The sequence below is a fragment of the Helianthus annuus genome, chromosome 12 (genome assembly GCF_002127325.2).
Source record: "Helianthus annuus cultivar XRQ/B chromosome 12, HanXRQr2.0-SUNRISE, whole genome shotgun sequence".
Taxonomy (NCBI): Eukaryota; Viridiplantae; Streptophyta; class Magnoliopsida; order Asterales; family Asteraceae; genus Helianthus; species Helianthus annuus.
In genome coordinates this window covers 33905588-33923827 of record NC_035444.2, presented here as the reverse complement: position 1 = coordinate 33923827, position 18240 = coordinate 33905588, and the positions used below count along the sequence as shown (strand labels likewise).

At 38.4% G+C, this 18240-nt stretch overlaps 2 protein-coding genes across 2 annotated transcripts; both read left to right on the top strand.

Annotated features, from left to right (window-relative positions):
- Nucleotides 1-8984: 8984 nt before the first annotated feature.
- Nucleotides 8985-14145, top strand: LOC110894598 (tobamovirus multiplication protein 3). Its single transcript, XM_022141816.1, has 11 exons — nucleotides 8985-9382; nucleotides 11442-11532; nucleotides 11625-11677; nucleotides 11763-11855; nucleotides 12403-12474; nucleotides 12581-12653; nucleotides 12747-12792; nucleotides 12935-12998; nucleotides 13073-13126; nucleotides 13577-13654; nucleotides 13766-14145. The coding sequence occupies exons 1-11, from the start codon at nucleotides 9221-9223 to the stop codon at nucleotides 13856-13858; spliced, it is 879 nt and encodes a 292-aa protein (XP_021997508.1). The 5' UTR covers nucleotides 8985-9220; the 3' UTR covers nucleotides 13859-14145.
- A 699-nt stretch (nucleotides 14146-14844) lies between these two features.
- LOC110894599 (zinc finger CCCH domain-containing protein 17) lies at nucleotides 14845-17931 on the top strand. Its single transcript, XM_022141817.2, has 3 exons — nucleotides 14845-15256; nucleotides 16031-16141; nucleotides 16236-17931. The coding sequence occupies exons 1-3, from the start codon at nucleotides 15134-15136 to the stop codon at nucleotides 17754-17756; spliced, it is 1755 nt and encodes a 584-aa protein (XP_021997509.1). The 5' UTR covers nucleotides 14845-15133; the 3' UTR covers nucleotides 17757-17931.
- The last annotated feature ends 309 nt before the right edge of the window (nucleotides 17932-18240 follow it).

Below are 18240 nucleotides of genomic sequence, written 5' to 3'. Positions count from 1 at the left end.
TATCCAGTAGGGATCCCCTGTATAGTCATAACCTGGGGGAAAAGTCGGCTCGAAGGGATTATACGCGGCCGCGCTAGCATAAGCGGGGATTGGGTTCCCAAAATCCTGTGGTGGTGGTGGCGCGATTGGCGCAGATGTTACTTCTGAGACGGGATGCGAAGATTCTCCCATCTCTGGCTCCTCATGAAGGGGCGAGTATCGGCTGCTACCTGAATGTGGAGGGGTGCCGATGCGTATCCCTCCTCGTGTGGACATCCGGGCGTTCCTTCCCCTTCGCCTCTGAGGCGGAAGAGGCAAAACCGGAGGTGGTGGCGGCGGCGGAGTGACCACGTCGCGCCAGAAACCCTCTGAAGGATCCTGCTGCTGAGGCTGCTGCTGAAGCTGCTGCTGGGAGTGATGCTGGGAGTGCAAGGGAGAGCTGTGGTAGGACTGGTGCATGGGAGAGTTATGGTAACTAGGGGTATAAACCCAGTCGTGCTGCTTGAATCTCTCCTCGTAACTGTCGGGACCATTGTAAGGTGATCCCAAAAACGGTGACCCATCAGAAATCTCGATGGGGTGGTTCGGTGTTCCGGACGGTGGCATGGAAGGATCGGTATCCTCATCGACATCCATCTCGTTGCCACCCGGAAAGTGGTCTTCAGGTCCAAGTGGGTTATGACCCACTGGTTCTCCCAAGTAATCATCAGGGTTGTACAGGCCCTGATAGACATGTGCTGGGTAATCATAAGGTGACTGGTGAAGAGGAATGTAGGATTGGTGGGAGTTGTGGGGCTCATTTTCAGAATGAGGCCCAAAAGAGTGTGGTAGGGAAAGTGAGGTACTCAGTGATGTTGAGTGCCTGGCTGGTTCAGCGAACGATCTCCAAAGATCTCGGGCATCAGTGTTTTGGGGTCCTGAAGGGGTTCGCCTATGCGAAGGCCCTGCTTCATGATCATGCGAGGTTGCGAATGCTCCTCGTCCCCTTCCTCTTACACGTGGCGGCATTTTGAACCTGTCAAAAATCAAACAAGTGGCACAACAAAATATATAAGACAAAGTTAGAAAATAAGAAAAATTTTGAACATTTCCTAAGTTCTTTGTCTAGACTCGAAAATCGAGGAATGTGCAATTGTGTAACTGAGATTAAACACAAAAGACTAGTGTTTAATTCACTCAGCGTTGGCTCTGATACCAACCTGTCACACCCCCAATTTCCACGTGTCACCGGTGGGCCCGGTGGAGGGTATGGTGACGTAGTTGGCATCATCATAGACAAACAACACAATATAATAATGCACAGCGGAAGAAGAAATAGATTCATTTCAACTTTAAATAAAATGTAATATTAAATATCACGAGTAGTTGAAACGGATCCACAGGCGGATCAAATAAAATAAGATAATTGTTCAACAGTTTTATTGTCGTCCGAGCTTGCGAGACTATTGTGGACGCTCTAGGAGACAGCCAGCCTAGTACGTGTAGTACCTGCACTTAACCTTTTGGGAAAATACGTCAGTTTACACTGGTAAATACAAATTAACTGACTCATTTTGAAAATGATTGAAAATTGATTTAAATGCACATGGCATAAAATATTTTTATAACTTGGGATAATTATGCAATATAAACTTGTAATGGATTTACATGTTACTCCGCGTTCAGTAGCCCGATCCGTAGACCGGGTTAAAGATTAATAGACACACCACAATATAGAGTTATACACTGACGGGTGTACGCCTACACCCCGTGCTCAGGTCGTGGCCATCTCGTAAGATGATGCCAAGGATATCCGGGACATGGTCATTAACCCCCCAAAGGCTTCAAGTAATAAAACACATTCAAAACAAGGTCATCTCAATGAATTCAACCACTATACGATTAAATGATTCGATGCCGGACCAAGCGGTATTTTATATACCTTACCCCAAGCCCGTATAGGGAAAATAAGTTAAAAGTATTTACCTTAGTAAGTATGAATCACAATTGGCAAGTGAAGGTAGCTTTTACTGGGCCTCCTATTCTGGAACAAAGGTTTATAATAACCTATTAGATTCCTAACGGGTCTTTTATTTAAGCCTAAGCTTGACCGGTTAGTTTTAAGGACGATACGGTTCAAGCGCACGATTAAGCGAAGACCGGATAGAATGTGATTTAGACCCGACAAGTTTGAATACTTGTATAATATGGGTATACTAAATACATTCTGGATTTTGAGACAAAAATGATAACGTTTGACCCGTTTCGGTCAATTTATGCAAACTAGTTACATAAACCGAACCGAGCGCTAAAAGAGCGTTACGGGTAGCCAAAAGAGTCATATGCAAGTTCCCTGAGATAATATGCTTTAAATATGATATAATATCAGCAAGTTATGTTCCATTATGCCCCGAATGAATTTAAACTCAATTTATGCCTTATAAGGGCATTTTGGTCATTTAAAAGATTATAAAAGGGTTAAATTGGAAATCTGAGTTACAGGTCTGATTTATACAGTAAATATACTTAATTTGACATATTATAACAGTAGGGTATGACCCATATACAAAACTTATCATTTAAAATCAAACTATGCACCTTAGGGGTGTTTTGGTAATTTTACAAGGGCTAAAAATGTCAAAACTGGAAATCTGAGTTCAAAAACTTATACTTATTATTATTTTATAAAAATATGCTAAATACATCAGTAGGTATAATCCTTATATGTTTAATATGGGTATAACGCATACTATGCGTTAAAAACGCTTAGAAAGGCGATTTAGAGCCGTTTTCGGGTTTTCAAAAGAAAGCTGAGATTTTTATATTTTTAGAATGCTCAAAATAATTTATTTAACAAATAAGATCAGTAGAAAAAGGTTTGGGGTCAAAAGGATGCATAAAACTCATTTTATGGCTTAAAAGGTCAAAACCGGTATTAACCGAATCAACTTAGAGACCTATGATACGATCAGCCAAAAATTAAATAAAAATCTTCAAAAATCCCAAAATATTATATAACATCAGTGGGTAAAAAGTTTTATATCAAAAAGTGGCCTTAAATTGGTTATATGCTAAATGCGCCGTTTATTTAACATAAAGCTATAGTTTTACGATATCGGACATAACTCGAAATCTGGACCTCCAACTGATATCAAATTTTCGGTGCAAGTTTATAAATCAGTAATAAAGGTTTCTACTCTTTCATTTTTCCAAAAATCACGTTTTATAACAAAAAGGGCAAAATAGTCAACTTTAAGCATAAATCGGAAACATGCATATGAATCGGTTAAGCATGGAATCAAGTTGTAAAATTCCAGAGGGTTAATCATAAATATAAATGGTTCAAAATAAGCTCTAATGCAGATCTCAAACATGCATGCACGGATCTGAATCGAGAGTCAAAGAAAAAGTCGTTTTATAAGACTTTCGGTTCCGATCCGAGTTTATACTAAAGATTGTCGAGTTGATTATGACAAAACATATTCTTACATTCATTATAAAGTTATTTTTGATGATCAAACTGATTGCATGTTATCTACATTACCATTTATGCTATATTTTGTAAAAACAAGTTCTGTTGACTTTTTAAGAACAACTTTGACTCGACAAATAGCATACTTAGAGTGGGAATCAGAAAATACCCTTTTGAGGGTTTGTTTCCCACATAAATACCAACTTGTAGGTACTTTCAATTTGAGAAATGACTGAGCCATTTTCGTTTAATCGAAAAGTCAAACTATATTTACGACGGATTGACTTTTGGCTAATAATCTATGCTAGAACGAATTAGAGAATGTTATGGATGCTTACAAGAGTCCTAATGAAGCTTAGATAGCACTATGAAGTAGCCTTGTCGATCAGAAAGCTCCTGGAGATGCCTTGTGAATTTTTGAAAGTTGCTAGTGTTCTTGGTTGCTACACAAGTGCCCCCAAATGAGGAATTTGATCTGAATTTATGTTGTTTCAGGTGTTGTAAGAGAGCCACAGGTGTCCTAGCATGCATGAGGGTTGATTGGTGCATTTGGGAGGTGCTGAAAGCTGTCATCAACTCATAAAACCGACCCAAAAACAAAAATTCACGAATTCTGTTACTGGCAAGGGGACGCGGCCCGCTTAAGGCTGCCCAGGCGGGCCGCCTGGGGTCTGCAGTCCCAAAACTTTGTTTAAATGTTGCAGTTTGGTCCCTGTTCTTCGCACGCGAGGTTTTTGCCGTTTATCTTGACTCGTAAACCCTCAAACTTGGTTTTTAGGAACCTTGGGACATTTACCAACATGGTAAAGTCCTCGGTTAACTTTGCGCTCACCCGAAAAGTCATGAAATTCGACGTTGACGCTTTTAACCCTTCAAGTACGGTTTTGGCCATAACTTTCTCATACGATAACGAAACTTCATGAAATTTTTACCACATATTCTAGTGAGTATATTTTATCATTACAAAGCTTCGGGGCTGCCAAAAGATCACTCAAAGGTATAAATTCAACATGTTGACACTTTTAGTCCCTATAGTTTGTAATTCCTCACTTTCGTGCATTTTCCGCTTCGTATGATCCATGATCTATCCGTTTAGAGTTATAAACACCATGTAGGGTTATTATAGAGTCTATTTATCCATTGTTGACACTTCGGACCCTTATATTCCATAGTTTTCACTTTTTGTCAACTTTAGTCCCTCTAAAGTATGTTTTCACATATTCAAAGCCTATGACACGTGTCAATGCATTATTGGACGAAATTTTTCGAGGTGTTACATTAACTAGATCAAAAATTCACTTTACAATCAATCATGAAGATTCAGGAACATAACATACGAAGATTCCACAATTATTTAAAAAAAAACCGAACCGCATTTCATTTAAATAAGGCAAACCAGATGAATTGTGGAGGGAGAAACAGAGGTGTTTGTTGGCAGGGGAAGTTGACGACGGTACGACGGTGGGAGTCGCTGCAGAGGGTGAGGTTTTGGATAGGGAATGTTGTGAATTGGAAGGAGATGGTTCGTGGGTGTGCGGCTGGAAATAATGAAATGGCAGTGGCGATGGTTGTCTGTGTTATGTGAGGGAGAAGAAGAAAAGGGGTGAGGGTGGTGAATGGCGGTGGCAGTGGTGGTTGTGGGTGGTGGCTGGAGGTGGCAGTGGTGGTTGTGGTGGTGAATGGCGGTGGCAGTGGTGGCAAGGTTGCGACATAACAGTGAACAGTGGGGGGTAAAATTGCAATTATTTCCTTAGGGGGTAGACATACTAATGACCACTAACCTCAGGGGGTAAAATTGCAGTTTACTCAATAAATTAATATATGTTCAGAAAAAAAAAAGAATTATTAAAAAATGGTAAAGGAAATATATGGTTTAAAAAAAGAAAAAAGTTAAAAATATGTTATTAAAAGAAAATATAATAATAAACTATTATAATATTAACAAAATAATAATAAAAAGCTATATATTATTATAAAGATAAAGTTAATATTCATGACCCTTCGTTAATAATATTTAAATATATAAATAATAATATATAAATAATCATATTGATCACTTGAATAAATTGAACGAAACATTTTATTAGAAATGGTAATAAAAGATGACAATACGCAACGAAGATTCCACATTTACGCATTCAAGTATTCAAAGATTACCTTAAAGCCATAATTTGAAAAGATAGTCCAACTATTAATCTGATTTTGTCTATGTCAATTTGACTAGATATATTTGTCACAAAATGAAAAACTCGGAACTTTAAAGTGAAGTTTTGCTAGCCTAAACGGTTAATTACTACATTTCTTTTAAATATCATAGTTAAAAATCTTCAACAAAAAATGACCCTAAAAGTTTTTTATAAACTATAGAGAAAAATGCCCGGATAGTCCCTGTGGTTTCGCCTTTTTTCACCTATAGTCCCCAACTTTCTAAAACTACCTCAATAGTCCCCAACTTTTTATTTTTTGTTCCCGGATAGTCCCTGAGTCTAACTTCAGTTAGTTTTTTCAGTTAAAAGGGTGTAAAATGACAAAAATACCCTTTTTTTAAAAAGGGTAAATCACAGGGACTAACCATGCATATAATAAAGAAAAAAATAATAATCTAATTATAATAAGTCAAAGTGGGCCCCACAACCTACCCCACCCTCACCCCCACCCTACCTCTATCATCTTCTTCATTCACCCACCTGCAAATCCAACATAAATTTATTTTTATTTACACCTACACAATGAAACTTCACCATAAATAACAACCAAGAGAACCGTATGTTATCATTTTACTGAAACACTCACCAAACAAAGCATTCGAAAGGCTGTTGTTCTCTAGGTACTCGTATACGAGCATCAGTTGATCTCTTTCGATGCGACATCCATGAAGCTTCACAAGATTTGGATGTTGTAAACAAGATATCACACAAACTTCGTTTAAAATTCACAGTACCCTTGTCTTGACTCCGATGAAAGTTGCTTCACTGCGACAACCGTTCCGTCACTCAACATACCCTGCAATGAATATCACACAATTTCACAATCCATACATGCAATTTGAACAACAGAAGGTTTAAGATATGTATTGGCATTGCTAGAGGGTTAGCTTTTCTTCATTTAGAAGACTCTGGAATCACGAGGAATTGCTGTTGACCAGAGGTTTGGAAGTGATTTGACCTAACTGAGCGGATAAATGGCCTGCTAATGAACCTTTCATCAGTTTGTTTGTTTGCTTTCTGCTGCTACTAGCGCTACCGCCCCTTCTCCTCTTCAAGATTTCATTCTCACCAAGTGTCAGTCCCTGATTGTTTTATGTGTTGTGTGTTTCCAATTGACAATTTGATTTTGATTCAGGCGACGGTGAGGATTGGGATTGGCGGTGATGGTTGGAAATGGTGGTGATTTGCAGGTGGGTGAAAGAAGAAGATGATAGAGGTAGGGTGGGGGTGAGGGTGGGGTAGGTTGTGGGGCCCACTTTGACTTATTATAATTAGATTATTATTTTTTTTCTTTATTATATGCACGGTTAGTCCCTGTGGTTTACCCTTTTTAAGGAAAGGGTATTTTTGTCATTTTACACCCTTTTAACTGAAAAAACTAACTGAAGTTAGACCCAGGGACTATCCGGGAACAAAAAATGAAAAGTTGGGAACTATTGAGGTAGTTTTAGAAAGTTGGGGGCTATAGATGAAAAAAGGCGAAACCACAGGAACTATCCGAGCATTTTTCTCTAAACTATAATAGTGTTTTAATATTCTATATGAAGTTGTGTAACATTTTAATTTGACTTATATAAGTAGTGGGGGCCTGCACTTTGTGCTGGTCTGGTCTATTCCAGACAATTTTCAACTCATTCCAACACACCCGTCACATGTCAACCATTTGTACCTCTTATAATTTGTATCAATTTTCACTTACTACCTCTTACTTTATATTAATATACACTTCCCACTTCAACTCTTTTGTCTTTTAGAAGTTGAAAGTTTCGGTTCACAATAGATCTTACTTCATATGTCCAATATTAACAATCAAAACACCTTCGGATCCAGTCAAAGTAAACTAAACCAACCCATATGGGGCTAATCAAATATTAAAATATCATTTTTTATATATTTATTGATTTCAATCATATTTTGTGCTCCGAAGTAAATAAATAGGCCTCAATATACTATCTATTTTTGTACTACATTGGATATGATCTTGCATGAGGTTCAAGTCTTCAAGAGGGTCCCCTAGCCCGTCGGTTATCAGAATTTGTCGAATTTAGTTAATTTTTAAGGAAAATATGATTTAAACCTAGATTGTTGAAAATGTGTTCAAAATATGCATGTCCTTTAATTTAGGGTTATTGAATTTTATCACCCCCAACTATCTGCCTTTGGCCGTTGTCACCCCCAACTAACACTTTGACACCCGACACACACAACTTGACTTTTTGTCTGTGCTGGCACCACTCAGTTAATTCTTCATTAACTGGGTTTGTTTTTTTATCCGACGTGGCACATAGCTAATGAGTTGAACAAGATGACGTGGCGAATTCGTGGCACAAGTAGGCATCATCATCATCTCTCTAATGGAGTCTCCATCATCCTCTCATCATCCCTAATTCCCCCAAATCAAAACCCTAAATTTCCTAAATTTAAAACCACCAAAAACCACAAATCAACCAACACCTCCCTCAAAACCCAATCATTATCATTCCTTTTCACTACTTTCCACTCCCCCCTTTCATCATTAGCTTCCGAAGAAACTGAGGGGCCCGTTTCAGAAGTTGGTCTACTCGCGATTGTATTAGGGTGTAGAAAACTACAATTAATTCTTTACTTTTGTCAGCAGATGAATAATGCTGCGGTTGTGGCCATGTCTAAAAATTGCCCGGATCTCGTAGTCTCCCGGCTCGATATAATCTGTCAGTACAGACCCGACCGTGTAACCGGTGAACCAATGGACGAAGGTTTCGGAGCAATTGTCAAGAACTGTAAGAAGTTGACCCGGCTCGCGGTTTCTAGTTTGCTAATCGATAAGGCATTTTGTTACATAGGGCAATACGATAAATTGGTGAGAACTCTATCAGTGGCGTTTGCGGGAGATAGTGATATGGGGCTGAAATATTATTCACTTCCCTTGTCTGTATGACTATACGTTTGAATATTATCTTAAACAAAGTCGTTAAACATATTCTGCCTTGCCGTTTTCTAAATGCCATTCAAATCTTTAAAAACAACATCAACAACCTTTCCCTTACTAGTAATACAAATTGTATAAAAACAAAAAAAATATATATATAGCTTGGATGACATTTTCGAAAGTTGTTTTTTTAATACAAGAGTTAAATGACATTTTCGAAAATTGTTATAATAATACATTAAAATGCCATTCTGCCCTTCATTAGTGAGGAAAACGACAAAAAGGCATGTGATTAACTGAAAAATTTGACCCAGTTTAAATTTTGGATGAAAACGACAACAAAATTGAAACCAAAGGACCTATATTAGAAAAGTTATAGTTTTAGTACCATCTTGGCTTCTTTATACCAAATTGAATTAAGTTGAGGACTAAATCATACCAAAACTTAAAAACAGAGGCTAAAGATTCAGCTTTGAAAATCAAATCAAATATCCTTCTCCCTCCCCTTGTTCGCACGTTTGCCGGCTATCCAAAATCCAAACCCACAATTCTTCTTCAAATCCTTGGCACAATTACCAAAAAAGATCCAAAATTTCCCCCTTTCAACCCTTTTTTCGTTCTTGAAAATATTTCACCGGCCGGCGGTTCACCGGTCGGAAAACGGTGTCTCTGGTGATGGGTAGGGCTTCAATCGATCTTTATAACGATCAAGTGTTGGTGTATGCTTTGAAGAACGCGTATGATTGGTGGGATGAGGTTAATGATTCTGCAGTTTCGCAAGATTGGATTTTTTGTGTTCTTGCTGCTCTGTACGGCGTCGTATCGGTTGTGGCTTTGGTGAGTTTGAAATTGACTTTGTTTATGATGATTTGTGCTGGGTTTTTGTTTGAATGTTTGTATTGGTTTTGGTTGATGGTTGATTTTAGTGGAGTGATTGTTAGGGTTTTTTTAGATGTGTATAATGTTGTGTTTGAACTTGTTTATGTTGTTAAGTTAAAAAAATAAGTTTTGATAATTTAAGATTTTAAATGGGGCAGTCTAAAAGAACACCACTAAGAGACTATAAGTGATCATATGACTGGAGAAAATTTGTCATATGGGTTGCTAAGTAGTTAATGCGGTAAAATATCCGATATCGGTGAGACATCAGTAATTTTAATCTCATGCTAAATTTATATATATAGCAACATAACACTTCAGTATACTTTCCTACCATTAATGAATTAACCTTTTACAACTTGCAAAACACTAACAATGTGTAGTAAGTAGGAACTTACTAAGGGTGATCGGGGCACTCGCGGGGAGTGCGTGCGGTGACCCAATTCACCGCTCGGGAACACCGGCGCCGTCGGTGCGGGGACCCAAATCGGTGGGTTTGTTCGGGGCTTGTTCACCGAAGAGGGGGATATGACATGGTGGGGCCAGCCTGTTTTCAACCAATCAAAAACTTTTACTTTTTTTTTTTTTTTGAATAAAAAAGTAAATCACCTAATAGGGGAGTGCCGCCATCAAATTGGGGTGCGAGGGGTGTTTAAGAGGGGAGTTGATGTGGCATAACCTGATTGGGTGTGCGTAAGAGAGGGGACTCCCCTCTTAGGGGAGTGCCCCTTACACCCTAAGGTCTAAGACTTAAAACAGTAACATTTAGGGGACCCGGGGTGGAGCTTGTTTCCCCCGTGATGAAATTATACCACACGTGGAAGTTGGCCAAATACCACCGCCACCTAGTGTTAAGAACGCGCCAATTTTAGAACGCGTTATTGTTTGACGCGTGATGGGGTATGGGTGGTGAGGGAAATTGTTGGTTTGGAAATTGTTGGGTGTGGTGGTGAGTGATGGGCATTTCTACTAAAAAAGGTTGTGAGTGATGGAATAATGGTTGATGACATGGCGGAACTTGATTAGATGTTGTGAGTGATGGAATTTGTACAAGTGATGACCACCCCTACCCCTCTTAACATTAACAACTAACAATTAAGACTTAAAACACTAATAGCAACATTAAGAAAAAAGACGAATGGTAGAACTAAGAAGAAAGGTACTGATATCAGGAAAATCGGTGATATATCGGTCAAATGTTGGTCCAATATCGGTCAAATATTGGTCCAATATCAGTCAAATATTGGTCAATATTGCTGATATTATCGGTACCGATATTCTGACCTATATTTTGTACCGATATCTTGGCAGGGGACCGACAACCGATATATTGGGATATTAACTACATCGATGGGTTGTAAGGAGCTATGAGCCATATGATATGAAAGGTACTTTGGTGTGCGCTATTTGGGGGGGGGGGGGGTTGTTTTGTTAGCAATCCCTTAAAAATGCTAAAATGATTAGAAATAACTTATGAGTATCTTTTTAGTACTCGTGAGAACCCGCCAAGCGTCCAAAGATGTTCTTTCTGGGTCCACCAATACTCTACAAATCAGTGGCACCAAGTGCAGCTTACACGGGGCAAGTGAGCTTTGTGGGCTAAGGCAGAAACGAGATTTGGGTGTTTTGCCAACACTTAGTCTGATTTAAGTCATCTGAATAGTTAGGGTCAAATAATCTGGTATGTAGAGCTTCTGTGAGTTGTAAAGAAAACTGATTATTGAGATGAATGTAATATTATCTATCTTTATCGTTAATTAAGCAATCCTTTTCAAAAACACGCATCCAAACTTCACGTAGTGCTTCACAGATATAAAAATTTGGTTGCAACTTCAAGATTGATATAAATTGCTAGTTTTGGCACCAACATTAATCAATTTAACAAATACTAGCAGTATGGTTTGCATGTTGTCGTTGATTATCATCACCTTCTTCAGAAAAGAAGTACAATGTACGCATAATTTGCATTAAAAAAGGCTCGGAATGTTGATTTTTTGGATCATTCCAACTATTACAGGTGCAACTAATCAGGATACAACTTCGAGCTCCAGAGTATGGTTGGACCACTCAGAAGGTGTTCCATTTGCTCAATGTATTGGTTAACGGGGGTCCGTATATACTGTTATATACTTCTTTACAAAAGTATAGTTTATCAAACTGTCTCGAGTTTTCTAACCGTAAATATGTATCATTACTGCAGTTAGATGTTTCATCTTTGTATTCCATCATGACGTTCAACAGTTAAAGCCCGAGGTTAGCAATGTACTTTAGATCATCATTTATTGAAATGTATATTTAATTTTTAAATAGTTGATTTTTTAATATTTTTTGTTGTCAGATTATCCAACATGTATTACTTGATGTGCCAAGTCTTGCATTTTTTACTACTTATGCTCTCTTAGTGTTGTTCTGGGCAGAGATTTACTATCAGGTTTTTATCTTTTTTTTTTTTTATTTCTATGTATACCCATATGTTTTAGGTAGGGGTGTTCAAAAAAATCCGAAACCGAATCCGAAATATCCGAAAACCCGTATCCGAAATATCCGAATTATCCGAAAATATCCGAAAATTTAATTTTTATTTTTTTCGGATATCCGAATATCCGAAAATATCCGAAGTATCCGAAAAATATCCGAGGTATCCGAAAAAAATATCCGAAATTTATATTCGGATATCCGAAACTATCCGAAAAATCTGGTTCCAAATATTAAAAAATAATAAAAAAATAAAAAATTGGATATTCGGATATCCAATTAGATATCCGAATCCGAAATTTCGGATATCCGAAATTTCGGATTCGGGTTCGGATGTCAATATTTCACTATCCGAAATTTCGGATATCCGATTTTCGGATATCCGAAAACCGGATTATCCGATCTTGAACACCCCTAGTTTTAGGCATCATTGGCTCGTTTAAAAATGTTAATTAGTTCGTTTTTTTCTTTTTTTTTTTTGTTAATATTTACACATTTGACAGGCGCGGGCAGTCTCAACTGATGGTCTCCGGCCAACTTTCTATACAATTAACGGAATCATCTATACAATTCAGGTGAGACGGTTACTTTTGTAAATAGTCATTGTAGATATGTTTATTTTTTTTATTTATATTTATATGGATTATGAAGTGTTTAATTGATTTAATTACTTGTTTACAGATAGTTTTATGGTTAATAACTTGGTGGAAGCCTATCACTGCAATGGTGGTCCTCTCCAAGATGTTCTTTGCAGGTCTTCTACTCTTTATAACCGATTTAATTATCCGATATTCTTTTTTAATTTTTTTTATCGTTAGAGTCACCTCACATATGTATTATTTCCCAGGTGTGTCCTTGTTTGCAGCCCTAGGTTTTCTTCTTTATGGAGGAAGGTACATAAAACACATTTTTATACTTTTCCAATTTTTTAAAAGCTATTATGTGTGTGTATAAATTAATTATATATATAAAATCACGTTGATTGTTAACAAATTCTTCAAAAATCTTATGAGGGTGTTGTTTGATTTTTTTCAGGCTCTTTTTAATGTTGAAGCGCTTCCCCGTGGAGTCAAAAGGCCGACGAAAGAAACTGCATGAGGTATATATCACATATATTTTTAATTTGCCATTATTTTTACTATAAGTATTTATTTATATATATTGCTCCTGTAGGTCGGCTATGTGACAACAATCTGCTTTGCGTGTTTCCTTGTAAGATGTATCATGGTGAGTTCCTCATCTCCATAATGTGATGATTGGCCTTCTATAGATTGTGAAATTATTATAGGGACAAGATGGGCGTGTCTTATGTGGGGGGGGGGGGGGGGTTAGTGCACGGTCCTCCCAACCGCCGGAGTGATCCCACTCCGGGAGCCGCTACCCGACCAAGCTAGCTCCGCGGTGAATTCCCCTTGCCGAGTTCTTACCCTGGGCGACATATGCCACTCCCAAGACTCGAACCCGGTACCTCTGGGAAGAGGTGGGTGTCGGTGGCCAACTGGGCTACCCTAGTTGGTTATTATGTGGGTTGGGTAACAGGTCAGAAATGGTTCGTTGGTTCGTTTTCTAGGACATGTCAAAAATTTATTTATTTATTTATTTATTTTTGGTGTTTATGGTTTTTTTTTTTTTTTCTAATTTTTGTATTATGTTTTAATCTCCGGACCGGGATGTTAGATGTGCTTTAACGCGTTTGATGAAGCTGCTAACCTAGATTTGATGGAGCATCCTGTCCTCAACTTCATATACTACTTGGTAAGGAAATGTAAAATCAAAATGCTATTAGAACAGAAATATACAACTTATAATATATTACTATATCGGGTTCTCAATATTAATATTTTCTAACTATTTTTCGTGCGATAGCTGGTGGAGATACTACCGTCGTCTCTCGTTCTCATCATTTTAAGGAAATTGCCATCTAAGCGAGCGGTCACGCCATACCACCCTATTCACTGAAAAAAGGTCCATGATAGACGACGATAAGTAACTGATTTCTCGAGAACAGTGCTGGTTTTTCTGCTGGATGGCCAATATCGCAAAGGGAATCAAAAGAACAAATGTAGAAGCTGAGAAAACGGGTTAGAAAGGCGCTGAAAGAATTGGGAACCATGGTTTGTAACATATGTTTGTTGTATTGATCTGTATTTGTTGTGAAATACGTTTGTTATAATAGATCTTGTTTAGTTGTTCTAAACATTTTGCTGTTCAACGGTAAAGTAATGAGTTTAAATCAGTTATAACAAGATTGGTTATCTATCCACGATTAGGGTGTAAACAAGCTGAGCCAAGCCTAAGAACGGCTCGTTTAACTTGAGAGAGTTTGGGCTTGTGATTAGCACGTTTAAACCTCGAATTTGGCTCGTGGATAGTTTTTCAAGCTTGACCTAAACTCGTCTACTATTTATTAATAAAGGGAAAGTTATTGTACAAGACAATCTTAGTGTACAAAACGCAGGAGACAGTCTGGACAGTTGATTTGCAAGATCAATGGTTGAGATTAAGTGCTCCCCAAATTTAAATTTCACGTAACTAAAATCAACGGAAACAAGTGGGAAAAAGGGCAAAGATAGAAAAGTCCAATATTGTTGACTTATAAACTCACTTCCCCCATGATTTTCAAACAACTGTGACTTTTTCATACGATAATATTTTTAATAAGCATTACCCGTATTAACGAGCAATATAGATGAAGGAAAAAAGACAAAAAAAAAAAAAACTGGATTCTAACTGATAAATCTGATCAGATTTTGATTTTGGATGAAAACGGCAACAAAATTGAAACCACATGAACTAGATTCAAAAGAGTTGAGTTTTGAAATAAAGTGACAAAAGTAACCAAAACTTGTGACCATTTTAGCGGTTTACTCTTTAATCAATGAATGAAATAAAGAACCTAGTATGTGGCTTGAATGTTCTAAAAATCACTTTCACCTTTGACCATAGATCCATCTAACCCAACGAGTCCATAGCCCCCCTTTAACACCATCCTGGTTCAGGGTCAGGGTCAGCTCTTCTTGGCTTAAACTTAAAGCCTGTGGGGTTCAAGCTTCTGGTTCATCTCTTCAAACCTTCAACACCCCTTTTCTCCACTATTTGGCGGCTATCTTTCAATACCCACAACCCCTTATTTCAAGATCAATACCCACATCTTCAACACCCCTGTTGAGCCACTCACAAACCCTAGATCCAACCGTCCATATTATTCAAATTTTACAGGTTCGAACCGCAACAATGGTGGGTGGTGTTACCAATCAACCACCACAAGCTTCCCAATTGGCTCCGGAGGATGAGGAGTTCTTGAAACGAAACACTGATTGTGTTTATTTTCTTGCGTCTCCTTTAACATGCAAAAAGGTTATCTTTTTTTTTTTTTCTGTTTTACGTGGGTTCTCTGGGACAAAAGTTTTGGGTTTTTGTTGGTGGGTGTAATGTGGTGGATCTTGGATTGATATTGGGTGTTTAACGGTCTTGTTTGTGTTCAAATTTCAGATTAATGGTGTTAGATTGTAGCTTTAGAGTGTAAGTGTAGGAATTCTGATAATGTATATAGGCATATTGAATATTAGTAATCTATGAGGGAGTTTGGCTCTGGTTTCGATCGATTCACTAGCAAACGTGGTCGCAACTAGGCACAGGGGATTGATTTCTAGGCAACATGGTTTGGCACTAGTTTTCTTTAAAAACAAAATAACTTATTGGCCGATTATAATCCATACTGGCAATTGGTTCACGCCCCGAACTTTCACGTATGTTGCCAAGAGTAATCCCATTCTATCGGGAAAGTATCGTTGTTTGGTTTTTTTAAGCCAATCATAATGGTGTAAATTGTTTGAAACCGACATAAATGAAAGTTAAGGGCTGGTGGAGTTACTTATTCATTAAAGTGGGATCGCCCTCGGCCAATGGGTCATAATGTTGGTCAAATTAGGAAGACGCAAACAATCGCACATCGTGAATAAAGTTCATATGTTACTTTTAAACGGTCAAACAAATTGAAAACCAATAACTGTAAAGATGCTTTGACCCACACCCTAAGAGTTTTAACCATTCACCGTTTCAGCATTTAGTATGTTATTGTGTTATACTGTTATCTATATTAACTTTAGCTTTTCGGCCATATGTTAATAGGGGAATGAATGTGAGTATCGCCATAGTGATATCGCGCGGGTCAACCCCAGGGATTGTTGGTACTGGTTAAACGGAAATTGTTTGAATCCAAAATGTGGTTTCCGTCATCCTGTAAGTTTTCTATATTCAGCTCATTTTCTTCATTTTTGTTGATTTTTTTTTATTTAAGCCTTTAAATTTATGTCATATAACGTGTTGTTTTCAGCCTCTTGACGGATTATTGGGAGCCGAAGCTTCTACTCCTGTGGGACCTGCTGCACCTCAGGCTCCGATAAAGCAAGGCGTTGCCTGCATTTTCTTTCAGAAAGGTTACTGTTTAAAAGGACATTTATGCCCTTTCTTGCACGGGCCACCAAACACAGTCAATAACGTAGCTGTGCAGCCCATACTGCCTAAGCCCGTTACCAAGCCTTCTAAGGTGGATCCCGCGGGCCCAGTGAAACACATTCAAGAACAGAAGCCTACACAATATGGAACAGTCCAAAAGCCCGTCGAGTCTCTACCTCCACAGGGGAAACAAGCGCCCAAAGTGCCGCTGAGAAATGGTAACGGTGTTGCTACGGAGAAAAAGGTTGCACCGCCACCTGTCATGAATGAATTCCAGTCTAACCATGGTGTTTACGAGACAAATCATGTTTCGGATAACGAGGAAATAAATGGTAACGATGTTGAAGAATATTCAAGAGAACCGACACCTGGTTTTGACGTTCTTGTGGAGAACGATGTTGACGATTCTGAATATTATCCTAATGAAGAACAGTTTCAAAGGTCCGTTGATTATGAGGTTGACCGTGATATGTATCCTAAGAAACGTGATTTTGAGCGCTATAACGAGGAAGAGTACGCATGGGAGGCCCGTAGAGATAATTCTAAGTTCGGAAGGAAACGGTTTCCTAGAGATGAAAGTCCGAATCAGTTTGATCATTCGGACTTACGCCACCGACTATCGAAGCAAAGGGGTGATAATGTTGGCGGTCTAAGGTCGGTTATCAGTCGTGAACATCCCCGTGACCACCACAATGACCGTCGCGTGGATTCCGGTCCCCTTAGTAGCCGGCTTAGAGGAAGAATAAGGATTCCGGGAAGATCAACGTCACCTGGCTATGAAAACGGCTCAAGGGTAGAAAGGGAAATTTACATGGGAAGACAACAACGGTCCAGATACACTCCTGAAAGGCCGAGGTTTAGAGACAGAATAAGGGGCAGATCAAGTGATGATTTCAATAACCAGGGAAGAGAGTACAGGGGTTATCGCGGTAACAGTAGTGAGTTTACCGGACCTAAAAGATTGTCGGAATTAAGAAGTCAACAAGTAGACGATGGTCAAACGTTGGGGAAGAGGAAATACCCGAGACCCGAAAGTCAACAATCTGAAGTCAACGCGTCATTCGAAGGACCAAAGCCTCTCAGTGAGATTTTGAAGCGGAAACGAGGATCTGTAATTTCTTCCACGAACAACGAAGATAATCAAAAGGAAAGAAAAGAAATCCCATCTGGGAACACGGACAACGAAAAGCCAGCAAATGGTCAATCTTTTAGTGATCATGAACCGAGCGATGCGGAGAATAAAGTGGGGTCGGTTGATGAGGACACATTGCTAGATGAAGAGCTTGAAGCTTATGATGACAAAGATACAGCAGATTATGAGTATGAGCAGATTGATGGGGAAGACTACAACATGGAGGAAGATGAGAGTGGAAAGAAAGAGAGTGAAGTGTACTCTTAGATGCATAACTTTTGATCTTTGTTTTGAATGTTTGTTTGTTTGTTGGTGTTCTGAATTAAAGAAGAAGTTTGATAATGTAGGTTGTAGAAGTAGTGGGATAATTCTAAAAACTCTTTTTTATGAAGTTTTTAGTTTGTATCAATGGTACATTGTTGATTCAGTATTTGGTTTTCAACCGGCTCGACTCGTTACATGTTTCGCGCTCATTTTCTGTATTTGATCTCGAACTTGATGACCTACCGCGTATGGCTGGGGCCCGTCGTCAACGCCAACACCTTCTCTGCGCAAATATTTAAAATTGCCTATCTTGATATTTATAGTTGATTTCGATATCTTATTTCGTATATGAAATTTTGGACATGGATCCGCACAAGCTTCAGTCTCTCGTTCTGGTCAGGTTGTCATGAGAAAAGTTGTATGTTTGTACTAGATATCAAATAAATGATTAATTGATTTTAACAACATAATAAACTACCCAATAGGG

Coding starts and splice junctions, on each gene's coding strand:
- LOC110894598 (XM_022141816.1), top strand. CDS start 9,221: ATGGGTAGGGCTTCAATCGATCTTTATAACGATCAAGTGTTGGTGTAT. Junction 9,383..11,441: donor TCGTATCGGTTGTGGCTTTG/GTGAGTTTGAAA, acceptor CAACTATTACAG/GTGCAACTAATCAGGATACA. Junction 12,654..12,746: donor CTCCAAGATGTTCTTTGCAG/GTCTTCTACTCT, acceptor ATTATTTCCCAG/GTGTGTCCTTGTTTGCAGCC.
- LOC110894599 (XM_022141817.2), top strand. CDS start 15,134: ATGGTGGGTGGTGTTACCAATCAACCACCACAAGCTTCCCAATTGGCT. Junction 15,257..16,030: donor CTCCTTTAACATGCAAAAAG/GTTATCTTTTTT, acceptor ATATGTTAATAG/GGGAATGAATGTGAGTATCG. Junction 16,142..16,235: donor AATGTGGTTTCCGTCATCCT/GTAAGTTTTCTA, acceptor TGTTGTTTTCAG/CCTCTTGACGGATTATTGGG.